Consider the following 23725-nt stretch of genomic DNA (forward strand, 5'->3'; position numbering starts at 1 on the left):
CATCTGCCTCGCGTGAAACTTTATCTTGACTGTGTGTGTGTGTGTGTGTGTGTGTGTGTGTGTGTGTGTGTGTGTGTGTGTGTAGTATCTGCTACTCACTATCTCTGTACGACAAACTGAATCGTAGCTACGTTACATTCTACTCTCGCCCTCCCCAAACACACGTGTGAACAGTGCTGCCACTGTGTGGGCGTTGCAAAACTGAGACCTCACAACAGGGAGCGTCTCTTGCTGTCCGCCGGGGCGGCCGCAACAGTCAAACACGCGCGGGGAGGCGACAACGGGGCATTCACGGCTCGTTTACTTGTTCGGCGCTCTCTGCCCCCCAGATACAAGGCACTATTCTCGTGTGCTTCGTTTCGACATTCAGAGCGGAATGAATCTTCGAGAACGAGTGACTCCACGCGTTTGTTTACGTCTGCTTCCCACCAGCGGTTTAGCCCATTTTCTTAGTCAAAACATTTCCCTGCACGTGCACACGTGCATATTAGACGCCAGAAAATTCTGTCATCCTATCTGGTTCAATCCTAACGCCCCCTCCACCTTTTTAAGAGTTACAGTGGTATAGTATGCGGCGATATCGCGGTAAGAATGTAAGTGCGGATATATCACGAAGAACCAAGAATTGCAGAAATGAAATGTACATTTGAATGAGTATAGAATTTGGATGGAGAGTAAGACAATGGAAGAGGAAGGTAATAAAGAGTAGCAAGAATGAGGTTAGCAGTAAAATTAACGTAAAAGATGGTGACCATAACGTAGATAAAGCGAGGTAGTTCTGCTATCTTGGAAGAAAAAAACAAGTGATGAGCGAAGCACGGAGAATATACACTGAAGAGGCAAAGAAAGTGGTACACCTGCTTAATATCGTGTAGGGCCCCCGCGAGGACGTGGAAATGCCGCAACACGAATTGGTAAGGACACGACTAATGTCTGAAGTAGTGCTGGAGCGAATTGACACCATGAATTCTGCAGGGATGTCCATAAATGCGTAAGAGTGCGAGGGGATGGAGAACTCTTCTGAACAGCACGTTGCAAGGCATCCCAAATATGCTAAATAATGTTCATGTCTGAGGAGTTTAGTGGCCATCGGAAGCGTTTAAACTCAGAAGATCCACTCTGTAGCAATTCTAGACGTTGAGGTGTCACATTGTCCTGCTGGAATTGCCCAAGTCCGTCGGAATGCACAGTGGATATGAATGGATGCAGCAGATCAGACAGGATGCTTACCTATGTGTTACCTGTCAGAGCCGTATCTAGGCGTATCAGGGGTCCCATATCACCCCAACTGCACACGCCCCACACCATTACAGAGCCTCCAACAACTTGAACAGTCCCCTGCTGACATGGAGGGTCCATGGATTCAGAGTTGTCTCCATACCCATACATGTCCGTCCGCTCGATACAATTTGTAATGATACTCGTCCGACCAAGCAACATATTTCCAGTCATCGATATTCCAATGTCGGTGTTGGCGAGCCCAAACGAGGCGTAAAGCTTTGTGTCGGGCAGTCATCAAGGGTACACGAGTGGACCTTCGGCTCCGAAAGCACATGTCGATGATGCTTCGCTGATTGGTCTGCACGCTGACTCTTGTTGACGACCCAGCACTGAAATCTGCAGCAATTTGTGGAAGGTCTGCACTTCTGTCACTTTGAACGATTCTCTTCAGTCGTCGCTGATACTGTTTTTGCAGTATCTTTTCTCCGGACGCAGCGATGACGGAGATTTGATGCTTTATCGGATTCCTGATATTCACGGTACACTCGTGACATGGTCGTATTGGAAAATTCCGATTTCATCGCTACCTCGGAGATGCTGTGTCCCATCGCTCGTGCGCCGACTATATCACCACCTTGAAAACCACTTAAATCTTGATAACGTTCCCTTGTGGTAGCAGTAACTGATCTGCGCCAGACACTTGTCTTAATTGAGTGTTGTCGCAGCGCCGCATTCTGCCTGTTTACATATCTTTGTATTTAAATAACATGCCTGTACCAGTTTCTTTGGCGCTTCAGTGTAAGAAGAAAGTAATACAGACAAAGAGGGCTATCTTGGCTAAAAGAAGTCTACTAGTATCAAACGTCGGCCTTAATTTGAGGAAGCGACCAGGCCAAGTTTCCTTGTAGTACCTCTCTCCAGTTGTTGATAGGCATCAGCCAACACAACTGTGTTTCGTGCCGGTAGTGCCACATCCTCTGCGTAGGCTAGGTACTATAGTGAACGAAAAAAATAGTTCCTCAACTCTGCCTGACTTATGAATTTTTCTAGCTCGGAGGCCAGCGCATCAATTGGAACTCGCCACTGTGTTGCTTGAACCACTCCATTACATTCCTAGCCTTCTGACACGGCGCATTACCTTGCTGAAAAATTCCATTGCCGTCGGAAGGCGTGATTGTCATGATGGGGTGTACGTGGTCTACAAACAGTGTACGATAATCCTGGCCATCGTACTGCCTTGCACAAGCTTCAGTGGACCCATGGATGCCCATGTGGATGTTCGCCAGAGAATAATGGACGCGCCGCCAGCTTGCCTCCGTTCCGCAGTGCTTGTGTCAAGGAGCTGTTCCCCTGGAATACGACGAATTCGCGTTCTCCCATCGGCATGATGAAGAAGGTCTCGGGATTAATCAGACCATCCAACGCTCTGCCACTGAGCCAACGTCCAGTGCCGATGGTAGGGCGCTCACTTTTGTCATAGTTGCCAAAGTTAGTGTCAACATTGGCACATGCATGGGTCCTCAGCTGCAGAAGCTCATCGGACACCTGACAAGTCGTGCAGTTCCGAAATGCTCGTGCCGATCCTCTGGGCCATCACAAACTGCCCTCGGTCAACCTCAGCTAGTCCGCGCGCCTTCCCCGTTCTGCACACGCACTGCACGCTCACTGATACTAGACGCACCGTGCGTGTCTCCGACTAGCAGTCATTTCTTACATCGCTGTCTTTGGAATGAAGATGTTCTTGACATCAAAGATTACTGGAACATTTATATTTCCACTGTAAGCAGAAGAGAAATTTTACTCAGGTACGCCCTTTATTTAAGTGCCAGCGACATTCAGGAATCACCACGCAACAACACAACAATTCCTCTGCCTAATGGAACGTATCACAGACGGCTACAACACCAACAAAACAACAAGGCCTACGACACAACGGTCTCATTCGCAAACTCAGTGATGCTGGTTTCTGCGAAGGACTCATAAGTCTCATACTCTCACCAACAGAGGCTTCTACATTCACCTTCCGGTCAAACAAACAGTCAACACAACACGATATACAAGAGGGAGTGCCCCAAGGCAACATCCTGGGACCTCTCTTGTTTACCTTTATATCAGTGAATTCCAAGCTACACAGAACACGACGGCAGCCATCTACGCGGATGACACGGCCATTCTGGAGCAAGATTGGAAACCGTCAAACATTAATTCACGATTACAGACAGCACTCAGATTTGGCGAGCCTTGGTTGGAACGATGGCGTGTTAAAGTAAACAAGGTTATTCTGTTCACACGCAAACCGAAAAATCTGCACAAAAATCAAAACTGCAGACAAATAACACTATCCACATGCTCAATACGTTTCTGTTCCTGTAAAAAAGAGCCATATACTTCGGCATCTGGCTGGACCAGAAACTTACTTGGGGGACCACAATGACTACATAACCAACCGAGCAAACGCGAGGCTGAAACAGCTTTACCCCGTGTTCAACAGGCAAAGCACACTGAATTGGAGGGTGTCTAGCTCCATGTGCACATCACTAATTAGATCACTGATGACGTATGCTGCTCCAGTTTGGGGATACGCAGCTCTAACACGTCTGCGCGCCTGTAGATCATACAGAACAAATTGCTACGTATCATGAGCAACGAACGCTCCACGATACATACGCACGGCGGACCTTCACAGAGAATACCACCTTAACACTCATACGGAGGTATTTAAAAAACTTGCTACACGACTGCACAAGGAAATGAGACACTCAATCAGTCCTGTCATCCTTAACCTGGGTAACTACGATCATAACCATATACGAGTGTAAACGCTCAAAACCAGTCATGATTTACTGAAATAAAGCTCTTGCGACACACGTGCTTGGTTGCTGTCATTTCAGTACAACTTTTACTATTGAATAACTTAAAGGGAACTAAAACAGACTCTAACGATCGTTCCACACCCAGCGTATATCTCACAGAGGGACCGTACAAAGAAGTGAAGAGGCCTTAGGACAGGTACAGAAAGAAGTATACGAAGGTAAAATGGTAATATTTCACTGTGGAAGCTGAAGACTGTGTTATTATTTTTCGACCTAGTCCTCTTTTATGTAAATGCACTTCGAGTACACATTTTTTCTAGGGTGTAGATTCCATCCCTTAAGTGCTGTTTTGAAAGTTCTTTAAAACTTACAGTTAGGGATTCTGTAACCACCTCAGTGAGCTCAAAATGTTTTGTAAGCATACATTTTTTAGACCTGGAAATGAAGAAAAGTCAGAGGAGACATATCTGGCGAATAGAGTGTGAATTCTAACATCCCGTAATTTAAATCACTCGGCACTAAGAGAACACCTTCGTGGTCAGGCATATTAATGGCTCAAATGGCTCTGAACACTATGGGACTTAACTTCTGCGGTCATCAATCCCCTTGACTTTGAGCTACTTAAACCTAACTAACCTAAGGACATCACACACATCCATGCCCGAGGCAGGATTCGAACCTGCGACCATAGCAGTCGCACGGTTCCAGACTGAAACCAGGCTTATTACCCCCGATGATAAACGATCTATCTTTTTCTGTCCAGTACGTAGAAGTCAAGAGTTACTGCGTCGCTCTTTGCAAAGGAATTAGAAGATTCCGTTTTGCTTCCTGTAAAACTATGGCATAACCCTTTCAGAAGATGAAATCGACTTCGCCTTTTCTGCCTTCCTTGCACAAAATCACTGAGATTATTTCTGAAACTTCGCTCTGAATTTCTTTTCGCATTTGCTTTTGGTCAGCATCCTGCACAATTTTTTAAAAAATTTGTCGAAGTTTCCCGCGGCTGTGGTTGCAGTTGTACACGTCCTTTCAGTAGATCCTTTTCAAGGGAATTATGTCACATTAAAATTCAGGCACCTATCTCGTAACTGTTGCAAATGTATGAGAAGATTCTTTATGAACCTTCAATTACTTGAGATGAATTTCCATTAGTGATCAACAAAATAAATCAAAGATTTACAATATGATGGCACAATATTACGGTTTATCGAGATGCCAGCAACACACGCAACATCAAAAATAATCCTGCAAGACTGAAACTTTGTGGCGGACCAAGAGTCGCTTGCCCGAAGAAGGCAAACATCCCTGAGTCGGGTCCCGGTCCGGTAACGCGATTTTAATCTGACAGGAAGATTCAAAACAGCGCACACTGCGACTCAGAGTCGAAATCCTTGCTGGATGTACCAGGAAACTTCGCAGATGAAATTAACATCTGAGCTATTTATTTTGAATCATGTATGAGGGGATTTCAAAACGTAAGTTACGCACTATTGTGGTAGACCAACCAACTTTTATTGACTGTTGCACTGCAATTCGAACGAACAGAGATATACGAGAAACAACAATATTAGGGAAAGAATAAATTGCTACTCACCCTAGAGATGCCTCTTTGAGTTGCAGACAGGCACAACGAAAAGACTGTTACACGTAGCTTTCGGCCAAAGCCTTCTTCAGCAAAGACAAGTAAGCACACACGCACTCACACGTTCAATTACACCTCACACACACATGACCGTTACCACCAGCAGCACCTGTCGGAGCTGTGTGTCAGGTACGCACGCTCGTGTGAGTGTATGTGTGTTCTCTTTTGTTTGCTGTAGAAGGCTTTGGCCGAAATCTATAATGCGTAATAATCATTTCGTTGTACCTGTCTGCAATTGCATTTGGTGCATATTCCGCCAGAATTTCACGACAAATCTGCGTGATATTCAGACGTTTTGGTCACAAGAATCGTACTGTCACGCGTACTTCAACTTTGGAGTACGCTTCTATCGCCATTTCAATCTCACACTCTGATGTACCTGTTATCGGCACCGTTGGAGAACTGTGTCTGAGGAAAACGTGGACCATGTACTCTCTTCTGACAATGTTATGGTCTCGGCGTAGGACAACATCTGTAACTTACTTTCTGAAGTCCCTGCCCTACGTAAAAACTTACCAAAAATAAAATTTTGCAATATGAATGTTACTTCTGCACTACGCCCGGTAATTTTCTCTTCTTATAGCAATTTATTCCGGTAATTTGCTCGTATGACTTAACTCTCAGCGTGTCAACTTGCGTGATAAGGTTAGCCAGGCCCAGATCGTATTCGCGTATCAGATTAACGCCCGTTAGTCTAGTACGCCACCCAGTCTGTGGTTTTTAGGCTGTCTTTAGCGCTCCTCCAGGCAAATGCTGAGCTATTCCTCGATCTCCGGCCCCGAAAATTTGATACACAGGCAGCTGAAATGCGATAACACTCAGGACAAACTTCGTACGATTCATAGACAGACGACGCAGACGGCGTCCCTTCATTGGCATAATTGACGACTATGGCGACGAGAAGGGCATGTGGCCACAAATTTAAGTAATAAGTTAAAGTTTTGCCACATAATGAAAATGTCGACCTCGTGCAATGGGATAAACACTAGCAAAGATACTCATTTTCTAGTCATCCTCTGGACAGCAAAACTGGAAAAGGTATGTACGAGGGTGAGTCAATAAATAAGTTACAAACTGGGATGAGTCATCGGAACCGCGGGTACTAGCCTGAAATTTATTTTCATTTCCAATATGCTCCTCTTGTAAACTTAAACACTGATCCCTTTGTTCTACAAGGCGTTAAAAGGCCTACAGCATAGAACAGTTGTGGGAACGTTCGCATCTAACGAGGACCTCGCAGGTTATAACAAGGTTATTTGGTTCCTTAAATTGCTGCAACACACAAGACCGATATGTAATGCGGGTAGTGAAATACGCCTAGACGGGGAAACAAGATGCCGGCGGCAGGACGCTCCTTCTTTGTGACTTTTCTTGCCATTTGCCGAATTCCTGTAAACAACTGAACGCGAATTTCCATGGAATTGAGTTCTGTCTATATCCGTGACGAATTTCGCTATAGATGTGCTTTGCGGACAGCCCCTCAGCTCATAAAAGTCGCGTTGTTCTAGTCGGGTGCACGCTGATGGCAAACCTGCCATTTTGATCTGACAGCAGATCATTGACCAATGAAATCAGAGTAATAATTAGGGAAACATTCCATCGCATCCCCCGTCAGATTATCGGTAAAATGACCCAATGTACGGCCCGTTGAAAACAGAACACAGATAAAGCATGAAAACAGGAAGACGTACTGAACTGTGAAGAAAGAAGCAAAATGGAATCAGTTAAAGGTCCAAACACAGGATGTGCAACATCGGGCAGATTGTTAGTCACGGCGTTGTGGTTGTGTGGTCACCATGTTGGACTGCGAAGAGGGAGATCCGTTTTCAAACCTTCCTCATGCCCCATACTTTTTTTTTTTTTTTTTTTTTTTACAGAACTGTGAACTGTCTCTCCGGTCATTGACGTGTCTGTTCTTCTTCTGTAGTCTTCGCATTTGCCGTACTATACGTAGCTTAAAGCATATGAGTCATATGGTAAGAATGTATTACCGTCGCAAGTAAATGTGATGAAAAGTGAGAGCAGACGAGATACCGCATAGACATCTCACAGAAATGAAAACAAGAAATAAGCGAGTGTGAACTATGTTACAACAAAGGAATCCAAGAATCAAAACTTCCAAAATGGAAAGCAGGAGTGATAACATGTGATACTATGTAGAACAAAAGGGGATACGTCCCTTCCTTACACCTCGCTGTTGCAAACGAACGTTGAATCACCACATAGGCACACATTTGAATACAACGAATAGACACCTCAATGACCGGACAGACATTTCATAACTTTGTGAAAAAAAAAGGGACACGAGGAAGATCTGAACCCGGACTTCCCCCATTACAGTCCAACGACGTGACCACATAGCCACAAGGCCGTTGATACCCAGATCCACTCCATATTGTACATCTTTATCCTGTACCGTTCACTGTTTCTATTTTTCTTCTTTTTTTCACCGTTTTCATGCTTGATCTGCGTTCAGTTTTCGACGGGCTATCCACTGAGCCATTTTACCACTAAATCTGACAGTGTTGCGGTGGGGAGTTTCTCTTGTAAGTATCGGCTACCTTCCATGCGACATGCGCTGACACTTTCTAGATACGTATAGGCGCGAAGTTTAAAACGATATGCGGTATTCTGTCATTTGCGACTTGCTTATTGACTCACTCTTTTATAACAAGTAAAAATAAGCAGTATGCTCGAAAGTACACGGTACAATGACTGAAGAAGTACTCGTGCAGACGAACTAAACGAATCAGTAGTGTTGTGTTTCATAGCCAGCTGGAATTCTTGACGTTTGCGCACCCACACTGCGAGTTCTAACACCGTTAATGTTGAGTTGTACGAGAACTGACGACTGACTTCTCGCTCTTTTAGAGAAGTGTCCTCGAGTATTCGACCAACAAATCCGACGAACAAGATCTATCTTTCCACGTTGCTGATCGGCTAATGTCTGCAGCGATTGAGACCAGAACTAGAACAGTTGGTGATTGTTCTCGTAAAAGGTGTCGGATGAGCATGCGTTTCTGCTTGTTTCCAGCTGCATCTTACTATTCGGACAATGGCACTCATTAGTTCACTTGCTACAGAATAAAGAAAATTGCACTGAAGGACGCACTTAATGTGAACCAAAAGAAAAAGAGGAACAGTTAATTATCAAGTGGGAATGTGAGACTCCACTAAGCCAAAGAATCAATTTCTTTGCGAATGATTTCTTTAAAATTGCACAACCAAAAAGACTACAGAGCAAAGAAAACACGTTTTTTATGCAAAACGTCAAAAGTTAAGCCAATAACTAAGTTCATTTGCATAAATCTATTTCATTCAGATGTGCAGCAGATGACATGAAATCCTACGTTATGGACCACAGATGCGCTAGGTGCACGTCCAAGAGAGCACACGGGTCGACGCGATGAAGCTAACGGTTCCCTAGCAGTTAGGCCGTAAACGAGTTGTCGTTTCTCAGAGGTACACAAGTTTCTGCAAAGAGATTAATCAAATTTCACAAAACTGTTTCGTGGTCTATATCATCAAGGTTAGACGCTTGGGCTCAATAATCGAAACTAGACATTTGCCTTGGCACCAGTTGCAAGTTATCGATGCATGTGGTTGCCGCTACGTGTCTCCCTGGAGTAACTACCTCGCCCGTTCGCACGTTCTTTCATCTAGCTTTCTCAAAAATTGTGAGAACATGTCGAAAATTCGATTTTTTGATAGGACGGTGCACCACCGCACTGGAACGTACATGTAAGAGAATTTCTTAGGCTAAGGTTACACGGCCGTTTTTTAACGCAACAGTTTTACGGCTGTTACCGCAACGTTCTCTTTTTCTTTTACCGCAGACACCTGGCTGTACCACACGTTAAATAACACAAAGTTTTATGCGGTAAACAGCGCCAGTTTGGGAGCACGACGGCTAAACGATGTATTGTTAATGCAGTTGGCTTTGTAGCACGGTCCATTGTGCACCAAGTGAAACAGAAAAATCAGAGGAAATGTTAGATATTGCCAATAATTGCAGATCGGCGTCGCTAAGTAAATTTCATAAATATACACGAAAGAAAAATTGTCCAACCTTGTTTTCTTTATTATTGTCGTTTGTCTTTGTAGCTGATGAAGCTTTTGCACTTTGTCAAAATGTAATGCACCCTTATCCAAGAATAATTCTAACATAAAAAAAGAACGTTCAAATATCGGTTCAGCAGAGCCCGAAGATCTGTCGAATGTGCATTTGGAATACTAACCAATAAGTGATGCATTTCCCATAGTCCTCTTGACGTTCTTGCTGAGTTTGCGAATTTCATAATGAAAACGTGGAGTTCGTTACTCAACTTTGTCAGGAAGTGGGATGTATTCGACTTTAAAAACAAACTATTGTGTTCTTTTGAAAGTGGACCACCTCGTGGAATTAGAAGAAGTCAAAGGAACACCGATTTACGAGAAAATTTTGTGGCATACATTCACTTCGTCACAGAGTACTTCGGTGACAGAAAGACCGCTTACAGATACCGAAACTGAATTATTTTCTATACTATTTACCTAATTACTTGTCAGGCATGCCTCATAAAGGCCACTTAGTATTTAATGAAACTGAATCGCATTAGTGTGCTTACGAAGTTATTATTACTATACTATTGTAAGAACTATAAATACGTAACACAACAAAGGCTTACCTACTTCATTTCTTTCTCTGTTTCCATAGTTCCCCATCGATCTCTGACAACTGTCTCACATCCAATCGTCTATGCGTTTTGTTTCTTATAACGATTTCTATAATCACTGTCGCGAACAAATAAACTTTTGTATTTTCAACCTCCATTATAAGCATTTCCTTGTAACTCCATTGTGAATGTAAAACAACACTCAACAGTTGTGGCCAGAGCATTGTGTTATTTAACGCACGTCTAATCACTACCAGGTGCTTCTTTTAACGCAAGGAAAAGCGCCGAGGCCCATTCGCCTGCGATAGGCCGCCGAGAACGCGCCTGCCCTTCCACAACGTTCATTAATTTTCGTATCATGTAGCGATGCCATATGCCCCAACACTGGGTTCTAAATTACTTACGTTGTTTATCATATAAAATTACGTTAAAAATGCTAGTATAGCCTGGGCGTAAGAGGTGTACGGACGTCGCATTGCATCGTTGAGATAACAGTTCGCCTGATCTCGCGGTATGTGACTTCTTTGTGGGTGTTTATGAAAGATATCGTCTACATGCATCCCATCCCAAAAACTTTGGGTGAACTGCGCTGTAGCATAGCAATGGCAGTGGATGCAGTAACTGTAGACGTACTTGCAAATGTATTGCACGAGTTCATTGATGTAGAAGACATTGACTTGTGAAAACAAACGAGTCTTTATGAAATACTCTGCACTTGTATCCTTGATGATTTTCGTTATATGGCATTAGGCAGGGGTTTGAGACATGTTTCCGCCCTAACATTTTGTGTCTTAATGTTGAACGCACCATCAAAGGCTACACAGACTCACTAGCGTTTCCAAAGGTAAACAGTCCGAGCAAGCCTAACTCAGTATACATCACCGCGCAACGGTCTAATGGTGACCGTCAGACCACTGGCTAAGGTCTCAGTGTCGTTCTGAGGCGTGTCATGGAGGTTGCAAAAAAATGGTTCAAATGGCTCTGGGCACTATGGGACTTAACATATGTGGTCATCAGTCCCCTAGAACTTAGATCTACTTAAACGTAACTAACCTAAGGACATCACACACATCCATGCCCGAGGCAAGATTCGAACCTGCGACCGTAGCGGTCACGCGGTTCCAGATTGAAGCGCCTAGAACGGTCACACCGGCTGGCTATGGAGGTTGCACTACGGAAGAGTAGCCACTGTTTTCTTTATTTAGCGCTAAGGCACACAACTTTTTAATTTGTCCTTATTTCTACTGAAGCTGTTTTTGTGCTTTTGAGTTTCTTTGCCCCCACCCCGACCCAGTGTATCGGAGAAACGAATTTGTAGTTCCCTGGCGCGACTGATACCGCCGATTTATCCGTGTTGCCCGACGACAATTACTCTTATATTCTTTCTTTTATTTTTTTTTTTAGTTTTTATGTACACGTGATAGCATGTCCACGGTGTAGGCTCTTGAAATTGTTCATTTATTCTTGCACTTTTCTTCTCGGTTTAAACGCTATGTCACTACCGTATCTTGTTAACATTTGCTGATGCGACCTGTGACTGTTATTACGAATAGAAGGATAGCTTTCCCTTTAGTCGGTTATTTTTTGCTATTTGGGCCAGATCCTTTAGGATGAAGTGTGCTATTTATCTCTTTGTCAGATTAGGATATTTCTTCCGAATGTAGCCGTTAAATGATAAACATATTCCCCGAAGTACTGTGGCCAACAGATGTTTTAATCAGGAGAAGAAATTTTAGGCAAAGAAACGTTTATTAGACCAGAGCCCAGTACCTGCATAACAACACTCACCAACGATTTTATGACACGAAAAATGGATGGAGAGTCGTTGACAGAAGTAGATGTAGCTTCACTCGCGCATCAGTGAAGTGTGGTGGGACCATTGTTGTCCATATATGTATTAATCACGTGGAAGACAATATAGACAGCATCCTAAGAATTTTCGCAGATGATGATGCTATCTGAAAAAAATGCTTCACAAATATTCAATCACATTTCAAAGTGGCGTAAATATTGGCAACTTGCTTTAAATATACAAAAATGTAAAACTATACACACACAAAACGAAAAAAACGTTGTTATCTATGGCTACAATGTCAAAGATTCTGTGCGTAAATTAATCAACTCGTACAATTACCCGGGTGTAGAAATTTGTGAGGACATGAAATGAAATGGACTTAATAGTAGGTAAAGCAGGCGTCAGACTTCGATTCTTTTGGAAGATACTGGGAAATGCAGTTAGTCTACGAAGGAGACTTTACAAATCACCTGAGCGTTCCATCTTAGAATACTGTTGGAGTGTGTGGGATCCATAGCACACTGTACTAACACTAGACATTGAATACACACAAAGAAGGGTGGCACGAATTCACGAATTACTCACACGTCTTTTTGTCCGAGGAAAGGGTGTCACGGATAAGTTGAATAAATTGAATTGGCAGACGCACGAAGGCAGACACAAATTACGCCGAGGAAGCCTCCTTAAAATATTTAAGTACTAGTATTAAGTGATGAATCTGGGGAAATGGTTCAGCTCCCCTACAGATCCCAGAAGACAGAGCCATTTAAGCTGTCATTCTTACAGCGCTCCATACACGATTGGAACTGAGAGAATGCCTAGCATGTGGTACGCTGCAAAGTACCCTCTGCCACGCACCTCACAATGGCTTGCAAGGTATGGAGTAATCTAAATGTAAATATCAGCTGCGAAAAATCTGATTCCGTTGCTTTGTCGATTCCGGCAATCACCAAACGATGTACAACGGTTGGATAAAAAGTTGTGGCAACACCGCCGTAACGTGAAGGACGTGCGTCAAATAGCATGCCTGCTGTGTGTAGCTGATAGCAGGAGGTCAGTCGAAGTAGTGCAGTGAGCGGTGACAGTTGTGTTTGAGTCAGTTACTGTGTGTGTTCGAGCACCGTAACAGTATGTTTAGGAAACGCGAACTCGTGTGGATCAAGATTGAGGTGCCACGTGGTCGGAGCGCACAACGTTTACTTCTGGTATTGGATACGATCACCCTACATGACAAGGCACGCTGCCACACGACGAATTCCGTGCATGAGCTCCAATGTACGTAGGAGTGGGAGATACTGGAACATCCACAGTATGCACCCAAAATAAGTTCGAAAATACAGTCCTGGAAATGGAAAAAAGAACACATTGACACCAGTGTGTCAGACCCACCATACTTGCTCCGGACACTGCGAGAGGGCTGTACAAGCAATGATCACACGCACGGCACAGCGGACACACCAGGAACCGCGGTCTTGGCCGTCGAATGGCGCTAGCTGCGCAGCATTTGTGCACCGCCACCGTCAGTGTCAGCCAGTATGCCGTGGCATACGGAGCTCCATCGCAGTCTTTAACACTGGTAGCATGCCGCGACAGCGTGGACGTGAACCGTATGTGCAGTTGACGGACTTTGAGCGAGGGCGTATAGTGGGCATGCGGGAGGCCGGGTGGACGTACCGCCGAATTGCTCAACACGTGGGGCGTGAGGTCTCCACAGTACATCGATGTTGTCGCCAGTGGTCGGCGGAAGGTGCACGTGCCCGTCGACCTGGGACCGGACCGCAGCGACGCACGGATGCACGCCAACACCGTAGGATCCTACGCAGTGCCGTAGGGGACCGCACCGCCACTTCCCAGCAAATTAGGGACACTGTTGCTCCTGGGGTATCGGCGAGGACCATTCGCAACCGTCTTCATGAAGCTGGGCTACGGTCCCGCACACCGTTAGGCCGTCTTCCGCTCACGCCCCAATATCGTGCAGCCCGCCTCCAGTGGTGTCGCGACAGGCCTGAATGGAGCGACGAATGGAGACGTGTCGTCTTCAGCGATGAGAGTCGCTTCTGCCTTGGTGCCAATGATGGTCGTATGCGTGTTTGGCGCCGTGCAGGTGAGCGCCACAATCAGGACTGCATACGACCGAGGCACACAGGGCCAACACCCGGCATCATGGTGTGGGGAGCGATCTCCTACACTGGCCGTACACCTCTGGTGATCGTCGAGGGGACACTGAATAGTGCACGGTACATCCAAACCGTCATCGAACCCATCGTTCTACCATTCCTAGACCGGCAAGAGAACTTGCTGTTCCAACAGAACAATGCACGTCCGCATGCATCCCGTGCCACGCAACGTGCTCTAGAAGGTGTAACTCAGCAACCCTGGCCAGCAAGATCTTCGGATCTGTCCCCCATTGAGCATGTTTGGGACTGGATGAAGCGTCGTCTCACGCGGTCTGCACGTCCAGCACGAACGCTGGTCCATCTGAGGCGCCAGGTGGAAATGGCATGGCAAGCCGTTCCACAAGACTACATCCAGCATCTCTACGATCGTTTCCATGGGAGAATAGCAGCCTGCATTGCTGCGAAAGGTGGATATACACTGTACTAGTGCCGACATTGTGTATGCTCTGTTGCCTGTGTCTATGTGCCTGTGGTTCTGTCAGTGTGATCATGTGATGTATCTGACCCCAGGAATGTGTCAATAAAGTTTCCCCTTCCTGGGACAATGAATTCACGGTGTTCTTATTTCAATTTCCAGGAGTGTAGTTCAAATGGCTCTAAGCACTATGGGTCTTAACATACGAGGTCATCAGTCCCCTAGACTTAGAACAACTTAAACCTAACTAACGCAGAACAGGGAATCAGCGATCATAAAGCAGTTACTGCATCGGTGATTTCAGCCGTAAATAGAAATATTAAAAAAGGTAGGAAGATTTTTCTGTTTAACAAAAGTGACAAAAAGCAGATTTCAGAGTACTTGACGACTCAACACAAAAGTTTTGTTTCAAGTACAGATAGTGTTGAGGATCAGTGGACAAAGTTCAAAATCATCGTACAATACGCATTAGATGAGTATGTGCCAAGCAAGATCGTAAGAGATGGAAAAGAGCCACCGTGGTACAACAACCTAAACTGCTGCGGAAGCAAACGGAACTTCACAGCAAACATAAACATAGACAAAGCCTTGCAGACAAACAAAAATTACACGAAGCCAAATGTAGTGTGAGGGGGGCTATGCGATAGGCGTTCAATGTACTGACTTGGCAGCAAATCCTAAGAAATTTTCGTCTTATGTCAAAGCCATAGGTGGATCAAAACAAAATGTCCAGACACTCTGTGACCAAAACGGTACTGAAACAGAGGATGACAGACTAAAGGCCGAAATACTAAATGTCTTTTTCCAAAGCTGTTTCACAAAGGAAGACTGCACTGTAGTTCCCTCTCTAGATTGTCGCACAGATGACAAAATGGTAGATATCGAAATAGACGACAGACGGATAGAGAAACAATTAAAATCGCTCAAAAGAGGAAAGGCCGCTGGACCTGATGGGATACAAGTTCGATTTTGCACTGAGTACGTGAAGGAACTTGCCCCCCTTCTTGCAGCGGTGTACCGTAGGTCCGTAGAAGAGCATAGCGTTCCAAAGGATTGGAAAAGGGCACAGGTCATCCCCGTTTTTAAGAAGGGACGTCGAACAGATGTGCAGAACTATAGACCTATATCTCCAACGTCTATCAGTTGTAGAATTTTGGAACACGTATTATGTTCGAGTATAATGACTTTTCTGGAGACTACAGAATCTACTCTGTAGGAATCAGCATGGGTTTCGAAAAAGACGATCGTGTGAAACCCAGCTCGCGCTGTTCGTCCACGAGACTCAGAGGGCCATAGACACGGGTTCCCAGGTAGATGCCGTGTTTCTTGACTTCCGCAAAACGTTCGATACAGTTCCCCACAGTCGTTTAATGAACAAAGTGAGAGCATATGGACTATCAGACCAATTGTGTGATTGGATTGAGGAGTTCGTAGATAACACAGAACGTAGCATGTCATTCTCAATGGGGAGATCTCTTCCGAAGTAAGAGAGATCTCAGGTGTGCCGCAGGGGAGTGTCGTAGGACCGTTACTATTCGCAATATACATAAAAGATCTTGGGTATAACATCGGAAGTTCACTGACGCTTTTTGCGTATGATGCTGTGGTATCTCGAGAGGTTGTAACAATAGAAAATTGTATTGAATTGCAGGAGGATCTGCAACGAATTGACGCATGGTGCATAGAATGGCAACTGAATCTCGACGTAGACAAGTAAAATGTGCCGCGAATACACAGAGAGAAAGATCCTTTATCATTTAGCTACAATATAGCAGGTGAGCAACTGGAAGCAGTTAATTCCATAAATTATCTGGGAGTAGGCATTAGGAGTGATTTAAAATGGAATGATCATATAAAGTTGATCGTCGGTAAAGCAAATTCCAAACTGAGATTCATTGGAAGAATCCCAAGGAAATGCAATCCGAAAACAAAGGGAGTAGGTCACAGTACACTTGTTCGCCCAGTGTTTGGATATTGCTCACCAGTGTGGGATCCGTACCAGACAGGGTTGACAGAAGAGAGAGAGAAGATCCAACGGAGAGCAGCGCCACACACAGAAGCATACCGACAATCCTTCTTTCCATGAACAATACGAGACTGGAATAGAAGGGAGTACCGATAGAGGTACTCAAAGTACCCTCTGCCACAGACCGTCAGGTGGCTTGCGTAGTATGGATATAGATGTAGATGTAACCCAAGGACATCACACACATCCATGCCCGAAGCAGGAATCGAACCTGCGACCGTAGCACCCGCGTGGTTCCAGAAGCGCCTAGCACCACTCGACCACAGCAGCCGGCTCCAATATGAGTCCGTGCGATTACGACCTGTCCGTGGAGGAACCTGTTCGTAGCATTCGCATAGAGAAGACGTCATTCGTGCCATAGGGCGGTCCTAGAAAGACATCGACAGAGCTGGAGGTGCTGATGGTGCACAACGCCTCTCGTTTCTGCGGGGGAAGGTGATCGAGATGCGGGGCAGTATTTGAGGGAACGTAATACGGTGAAAGCCTGTCAGTAACGTCCGGTATGAAGCAGAACTGCGTTGCCACTACTTTTTATCCGGCCAATGTAGTACGGCTGCACGGTCGGAGTAGCGTGGCGTGCGAGCCAGTTGTTCGAAGAGCGCACCTGATGGGCGATCTGAGCGTCATCGACGTCGTCGTCGTCGGCGTCGGGGCGGCGTGCGGGGGCGGCGGCGACCCGGCGGCGGGCTGCGGGTCCAGCGAGCGGCGCTTGGCGGCCGTCGCGTCGTCCGACTGTCGGCGGCGCGACACGCTGCCGAAGATGTAGGTCACGTGGTCCACGTCCATGGCGCCGCACCGGCAGCTCTGACGGCACGCCGCGCCGCGCGCCCCTTTAAACACTGCCGGCCCGCTGGCTGGCTGGCGGCAAGCCGGCTTCCCCCTCCACGCCTCGCCGCCAGTGCCTGATGCGATTAAACGGCAGCCCCTTCACACACTAGGGGTCGTGCAGCGAGCAAAGCAAAGGCCAACCCGTCTCCATAGCCCGAGACGCTTTAGAGCAGTCTCAGAACAGCCGCCGGGCAAAGCTGTTTCCCTTCCTGACGTTGTCACAGTTCACTACAGCGCTCGATCAGCAAATACGGGGTGGCGCACGAAATGTGTTACCATTTTGTTTTTGAATATAAACTTTATTGTCAATACAATCTGAGAGGGACATATACTACAATGAAGAGTAGTCCATGGAGATTTGTTCTAACTCAGCACATGCTCAGTATTTCCACCATTTCGTTTCCCAACTTCCTTCAAACGAACACTGAAGTTAGTGATTACCCTACAGCACATGTCTTCCGTAATTTTACTGCAAGCTTGATGAATAAGTCTTCTGAGCTCCATTAAATCACGTGGACGTTTCGTCAAAATTTTTTCCTTTAGGTACCCCCAAAGAAAAAAGTCACATGGATTGAGGTCTGGACTATTGGGGGACCAATTTTGTCCGTCATTGAAGCGACCTGGAAACCTAAGTGAAATGATCCGCATGTCGAAATGCTCGTGTAAAAATTCCAACACATTGTTTGCAGTATGTGGTATTGCTCCATCTTGCATGAACCACTGCGTCTTGAAGGGCAAGGCAGTAGCAAGGAGCTGTGGAATGAAGCTATTGCGGTGCATGTTCAAATAACGCTCGCTGTTCACAGTTTCTTCAAAGAAAAAGGGTCCAATAAGTCCGTGACAGGAAACTGCTGCCCACGCTGTAATCCTCGGAGCATGACGCACTTGTCGGTTTTCAGCCACCCAAAAGCGTACATTTTGTTTGTTAACCACACCGTATAAATGAAAATGCGCCTCGTCTGAAAACTAAACGTTGTTCAGGGTTTCTTCCCTATCCTCCGCCCACTGAGCAAACAGTAGTCTGTGCTGCTTGTGTTCTTCAGTGAGCTTCTGTGTACAGGTCATCTTGTATGGGTACATACGGAGGTCACTTTTAAGAATGCGTTAAACGGAGCGTCTGCCTTTGTACACGATTTCCCGGGACTTCTCTGTACAGCAACTCGTACCGCTTCAATATTCTCCGGCGAACAAACAGGCTTAGGCTGAGGTCGCTTCGCTTCCAATACTGTTCCTTCCAGTACGAATTTATCGTACAACCTGTGGATGGTCTTCCTGCAAAGGACCCATCGTATATTCAACTGTTGTCGAAAAAGCCTCTGAGTCACAACAAGGCTTTCCGTCTCATGAAAAAGTAATACAGTTGCCGATGGTTGCTGTGTCGTCAGTCTTCCATTGTCGGCCATTGCTGCTTACTAGTCTCCTAGCGGCAGTATCGTGAATTACACGTCATTTCGTAACTCATTTGTTTTTCCAAGCTCTGCTGGTACTGCTGTAGAGACCCCAGCAGGACATCTAATGTGCGTCGTAATTGTAAAAGAAACAATTGGTAACACATTTCGTCCGCCACCCTGTATACACTGACAGAAAAAAAATCGCAGCACCAAAAAATAATTAATTTAGAGTAATAAAATTCCGGGAATATATCTGTCTAGGCAACATACGATGGGGAGATGAAAGTAAGCGATTGGAATTTTACCACTGGTTAATTGCTGATCGCCGAGTAATCTATACCGACGAAGCCACTTTCATTCATGACTGTATTGACTCTCGTATCTCACATCGGTAGTGCGACAAAAACCCACATGCGCTTGTCGAGACACATTTTCAAGAACGCTTTTCTGTTAGTGTGTGGTGCGATATGACAGATTATCAACTGTGTCACAGCATCGTCTTATAAAGCCCCGTTACATATGCTCTCCTGAAAACCAGCTTCAAGAATTATTGGAAGGGGTTCGTTTGCCTAAAAGAATAACTAAGTTATTCCAGCATGACGCTCCCTTTCTCTTTCTCTTTCTAATTATCACTTCCTGAAAGGTGTCTATTGGTAGAAATGGTACTACTTCTTAACCATCAAAGCCCTGAAACCTATCCTTTTAGATTTTTTCCCGTATAGCTCATGGGAAGGTCAAAAATAAATAAACACAAGAGACGAATTGATCGTTCTGATTACGAATGGTGTGTAGTAGCCCTGTCAATGGGAGCCCATAAAAGGCCGAAATGGGAAATAATTTGTGCAGTCGCAGCGTTTTGTATAGCGGTAGGGGGGGGGGGGGGGGGGGGTGCCATGAAGCACATCCTAAAGATCCTGATCTGTAAGGGAAGAGAGTGAGGGGGGGGGGGGGCTGTTTGAAGGCCACTTTTGTACTTATTCTACCAAACCGCGGCCTGTAACGAAAACGCATTCCACTATAAAACTGAATTACATTAGTTTTACTAGAGAAAAAGTAGAATAGTTTGCGCACAGAGAGCGACAGAATGTTGAAAATCTTGCGCACCGCGCATGCGCTGCAGTGTAGGTGGTTTCTGTAGGCCAATAGATGATAGTTTCCAGAATTGATGGGCTACAGGTGTCCTACATCAAAATGTTCGTCTCTACTTACTCTACTACACTGTGATACGATATATATAATTAAATGTACGTAAAACAATACATAGTAAAAGTAAACCATCCCACAAACTTTTTATAGTGGACTGTCTACATCTCTTAACCACTCCACACATCTCAGTGTCATCAAATGCAGATCACTGAGTCAACCGCAAAATTTCCGAAGTAAACACTCTTCACTCAGACGCTACGTAGTTTTCTCAATAACCTCACAGTCACATGAAGGGCATCTTTGAACCCACGTTCATACAAATAGGCACCATAGCTTCCTTTCCCTGTACGGAACTGATTCACATCTGTCCGTAGTTTCCTGGGAAGACCAAATCCATTCACACTGTAGGATCTCCCTCTATGTTTCTGTATGAAAGCTAGCCGAAATTTACCTTCCACTCTATAAAAAGTCTACGTATTAACAAAACTATGTACCCACAAACTGTTATCCAACTTAGACTCGTATGCTAATCTTCGACTAAACAGAACATAAAAGGAATTGGACTGCAACTGATCTGAATACAACTTGTCTTTATATTAAATGCGCATCTGAAGTAAGACCATTATCTGGCACAAATCAAAATTCCCATTCACCCCGCGTCTTGGCAACGTTATTGCAGATTTCTCGAAGGCATAACAAACAGCCAGCAGGCAGTGGCTAAGCTCGATTTCTATTTTTTCATTATGTGACGCAGCATGTGATTTGGACGGGTTACTCCTGTAACTGAAATATCAGATCTAAAGATGGTTCTGAATGAACCGAAACCGGTCATATGAATAAAAAATTTGCAATCAAGACGGATTATAAGTAAGAGCTGTTATAAGAATTAAAAGGGGTACGTGACAGGGTGGACCCTGTAGTAGCCTATCATTCAGCCATCGCAACCTACTAAGTTTTCCTCCAAGGAATAACTTAAATCGCTTCACGCTAAGCACTGAATGGGGTGCTGATATTCGTTCACTATCAGCTTGCCTTATAATTGGGATACACAGACGGCAGTCGTGCTTACTTTGTTTCTCAGGCTCCTCACAGATGCTGGTCGCAGGGACAGACAGTCTGCACCGCGTAATCACGAAGTGAGCCACGGCCGAAAAAGCAGAATGGAAAGAATGATAAAAATTTATCCAAATTGAGGAAAGTGATTTTTTATATGAAATTTGATATGTTTACTGCAAGATAGAATTTTTTTTTGATGATTTCATGAAGACTTCATAATAAGGTAATAATTAATTTCCTTTGCTTTAATTGCGAGCGAGCTGCTGCTCACTCGCCGTTATAACAATTTAGTATTCAACACAGAACTTTACCCTCTTCTTAATTAGGTAGCATTAGCTACAGTTCAGGAGAGATTAACTCAATTAATGCAACATTTTATAATATATGATGAACATAAATGTTTTGTAATAATTCTTTGAACATGACACTGCTGAACAAAAAACTTTTAATTATTTTCAGAGTTTTTAATTTCTTTGCAACCTTAATTATAATGAAGAATACTTTCGCAAAATGACGTTTCTAAATTTGCCAGGGCACCTTTTAAAGGAATCAGCATTAACGTTAATTTACCACGTCATCATCCATGTTACAATCTTTGTCGCTCATAAGATAAAGTTCCACAATTTTAGTTTAAAATGCAGATACATTACGTGGACTCATTCCACTCGGAGTTAATCTGTAGTTGATTTGCCGCCTTTTTAGTAGCTTCCACTAGCAGCAGCAGCGGTTTCCCGAGAGCAGTTGCCTGAGCGTTACTCATTGTCATAGGTAAGACAAAAGAAAAACTAAATTTCAGATTTCAAGGACCTTCCTTTCATACGATCGGAGATGAGTTAAGATTTTGTGAAATTTCATGTCAGAGCAGTAAGAAAGTGTGAAGCAGAGTGTTACGATTTTTGAAGGGAACTTAGGTAGAATCTGGTTTTCTTTATTAGGCGACTCAGTACATTTTCTTGGAAGTCACGCAGTCAGAGAAACTTTTGTTTCGATTCATTGTTTGCAATAGACGTAACAACAACCTTTCAGACAAGCCAAGCAAAGCAACTACCAATGCAAAATCAATAAACAGAAACTGTGAGTTGAACTAATAATTTTTTAAAAGAAATTTTCGCTTAGCGACATCCGTTCAAAGGCCGAGCTTCGCGGATTTTTTGCAAATTTTTAGTCAGATCTAGAGGCACTGCTTTCACCTACGATTTATTTAAAAATTTCTGATACATTTGTATTGCTTCTGTAATATCGCAGCGCTATTTACTAGACATTTGTGTACTCTTTTTTTCAGCCTAGTAGAAAAGTTTTAATTTTCCAGTTTTTCATACTTTGTAAAAATGTATCTCACCAATGTGCCAAATTCACCACATAGCTGGGTCTGGAAGCACGAACAACAAACAACCTCAGAATCAGAGTTCTTCAGTTCCCACCGCAACTATATCTTCCGATGAGTTAGCAGATAATAAACCTGACGTAACAATGCAAAACGTGGCTGCATTCCATGTGAACAATCAGCACCTGCTCAACACAGACACGTTACAGAATAGTGAACGCACCATATTTTCCAACTAGAATATTTTGTTTCCAGTTGTCGCGATTCTAGAATGACAAACGAGAATCTGTCATAACAGACACCAAATTTTGCTTGAAAAATTGCACCACGAATAACACAAAGAGTTTCACCACATACGAATTTCACACATTCTTACATAGCATTAACCTTACCCAAATGTTACAACAAATGTTAAAACAAGGAGAAGAATTAACGCACTGACTGCCATGATGAAATTTCTACCACATGTTGCCATGCCACATTGAAATCACGAATATTAATTCTGAAGCCAAATTGATTTTTTGCATCAGATGTCTTCTTTTGAACATGTAGAACTATGTTACTTGATAAAATGTCAATTCAGGACTGATCTGGACTAATAACAGGCGTGAGCCATATATGGCTCACGTGGCCCAACAAAAACATTTTAGCACAATTAAAATCTGCGGCCACATGGGCCACATGTGGCTCTCATGATTTAAAACCACAATAGGATAAAAAAATCGTTTTGCAATAAATGATTCAAACACTTATTTTATTTGATTATATTAGCTACATATAATGTTATTTACAATTTTTTTTTCTTGGTCTGACAATAATGTCCACGAATAAAAATCTTAGAATAATCTACTTCTTCAACACAGCTTGTGAATGCCACTAAAACACGCTTTGCACATAAAACTGTCACATTTATTGCATTTAGTGCACACTCTCTTCAGTTTCTTGGCAGCATTCTTTCTTTCTTCTGTTCTTCGCAGGCCCTTATAAAAGCCCGAACAACATCTTCGATTGCTCTGCTTTGGTCCCTCTACTGTCACAAGGCGATGGCAGTTATCTTCGTGGAACGGTTGTAGTGTTGCTCGTGGTTGTGGATCTTTGAAATTCAATAGCAGCAGAGTCAAGCGCCCTCTGAACAGAATTATTTGTATGCGAGACTCGGATCCTTTGTTTTCCAAGTTGTACAGCTCTTGAGCATTTACAGCAGATGCTCCAGAAATGATTTAAAAAGCGATATCT

At 44.2% G+C, this 23725-nt stretch overlaps 1 protein-coding gene across 1 annotated transcript in view; it reads right to left on the bottom strand.

The window, feature by feature from the left end:
- LOC126267747 (tripartite motif-containing protein 45) overlaps window positions 1-17530 on the bottom strand; it is a 151173-nt gene extending 133643 nt beyond the window's left edge. The window contains exon 1 of the mRNA XM_049973051.1: window positions 17349-17530. Coding sequence (XP_049829008.1) covers window positions 17349-17530 — 182 coding nt within the window. The remainder of the gene's footprint in view (window positions 1-17348) is intronic.
- Window positions 17531-23725: the final 6195 nt, after the last annotated feature.

The sequence above is a fragment of the Schistocerca gregaria genome, chromosome 4 (assembly GCF_023897955.1).
Source record: "Schistocerca gregaria isolate iqSchGreg1 chromosome 4, iqSchGreg1.2, whole genome shotgun sequence".
NCBI lineage: Eukaryota > Metazoa > Arthropoda > Insecta > Orthoptera > Acrididae > Schistocerca > Schistocerca gregaria.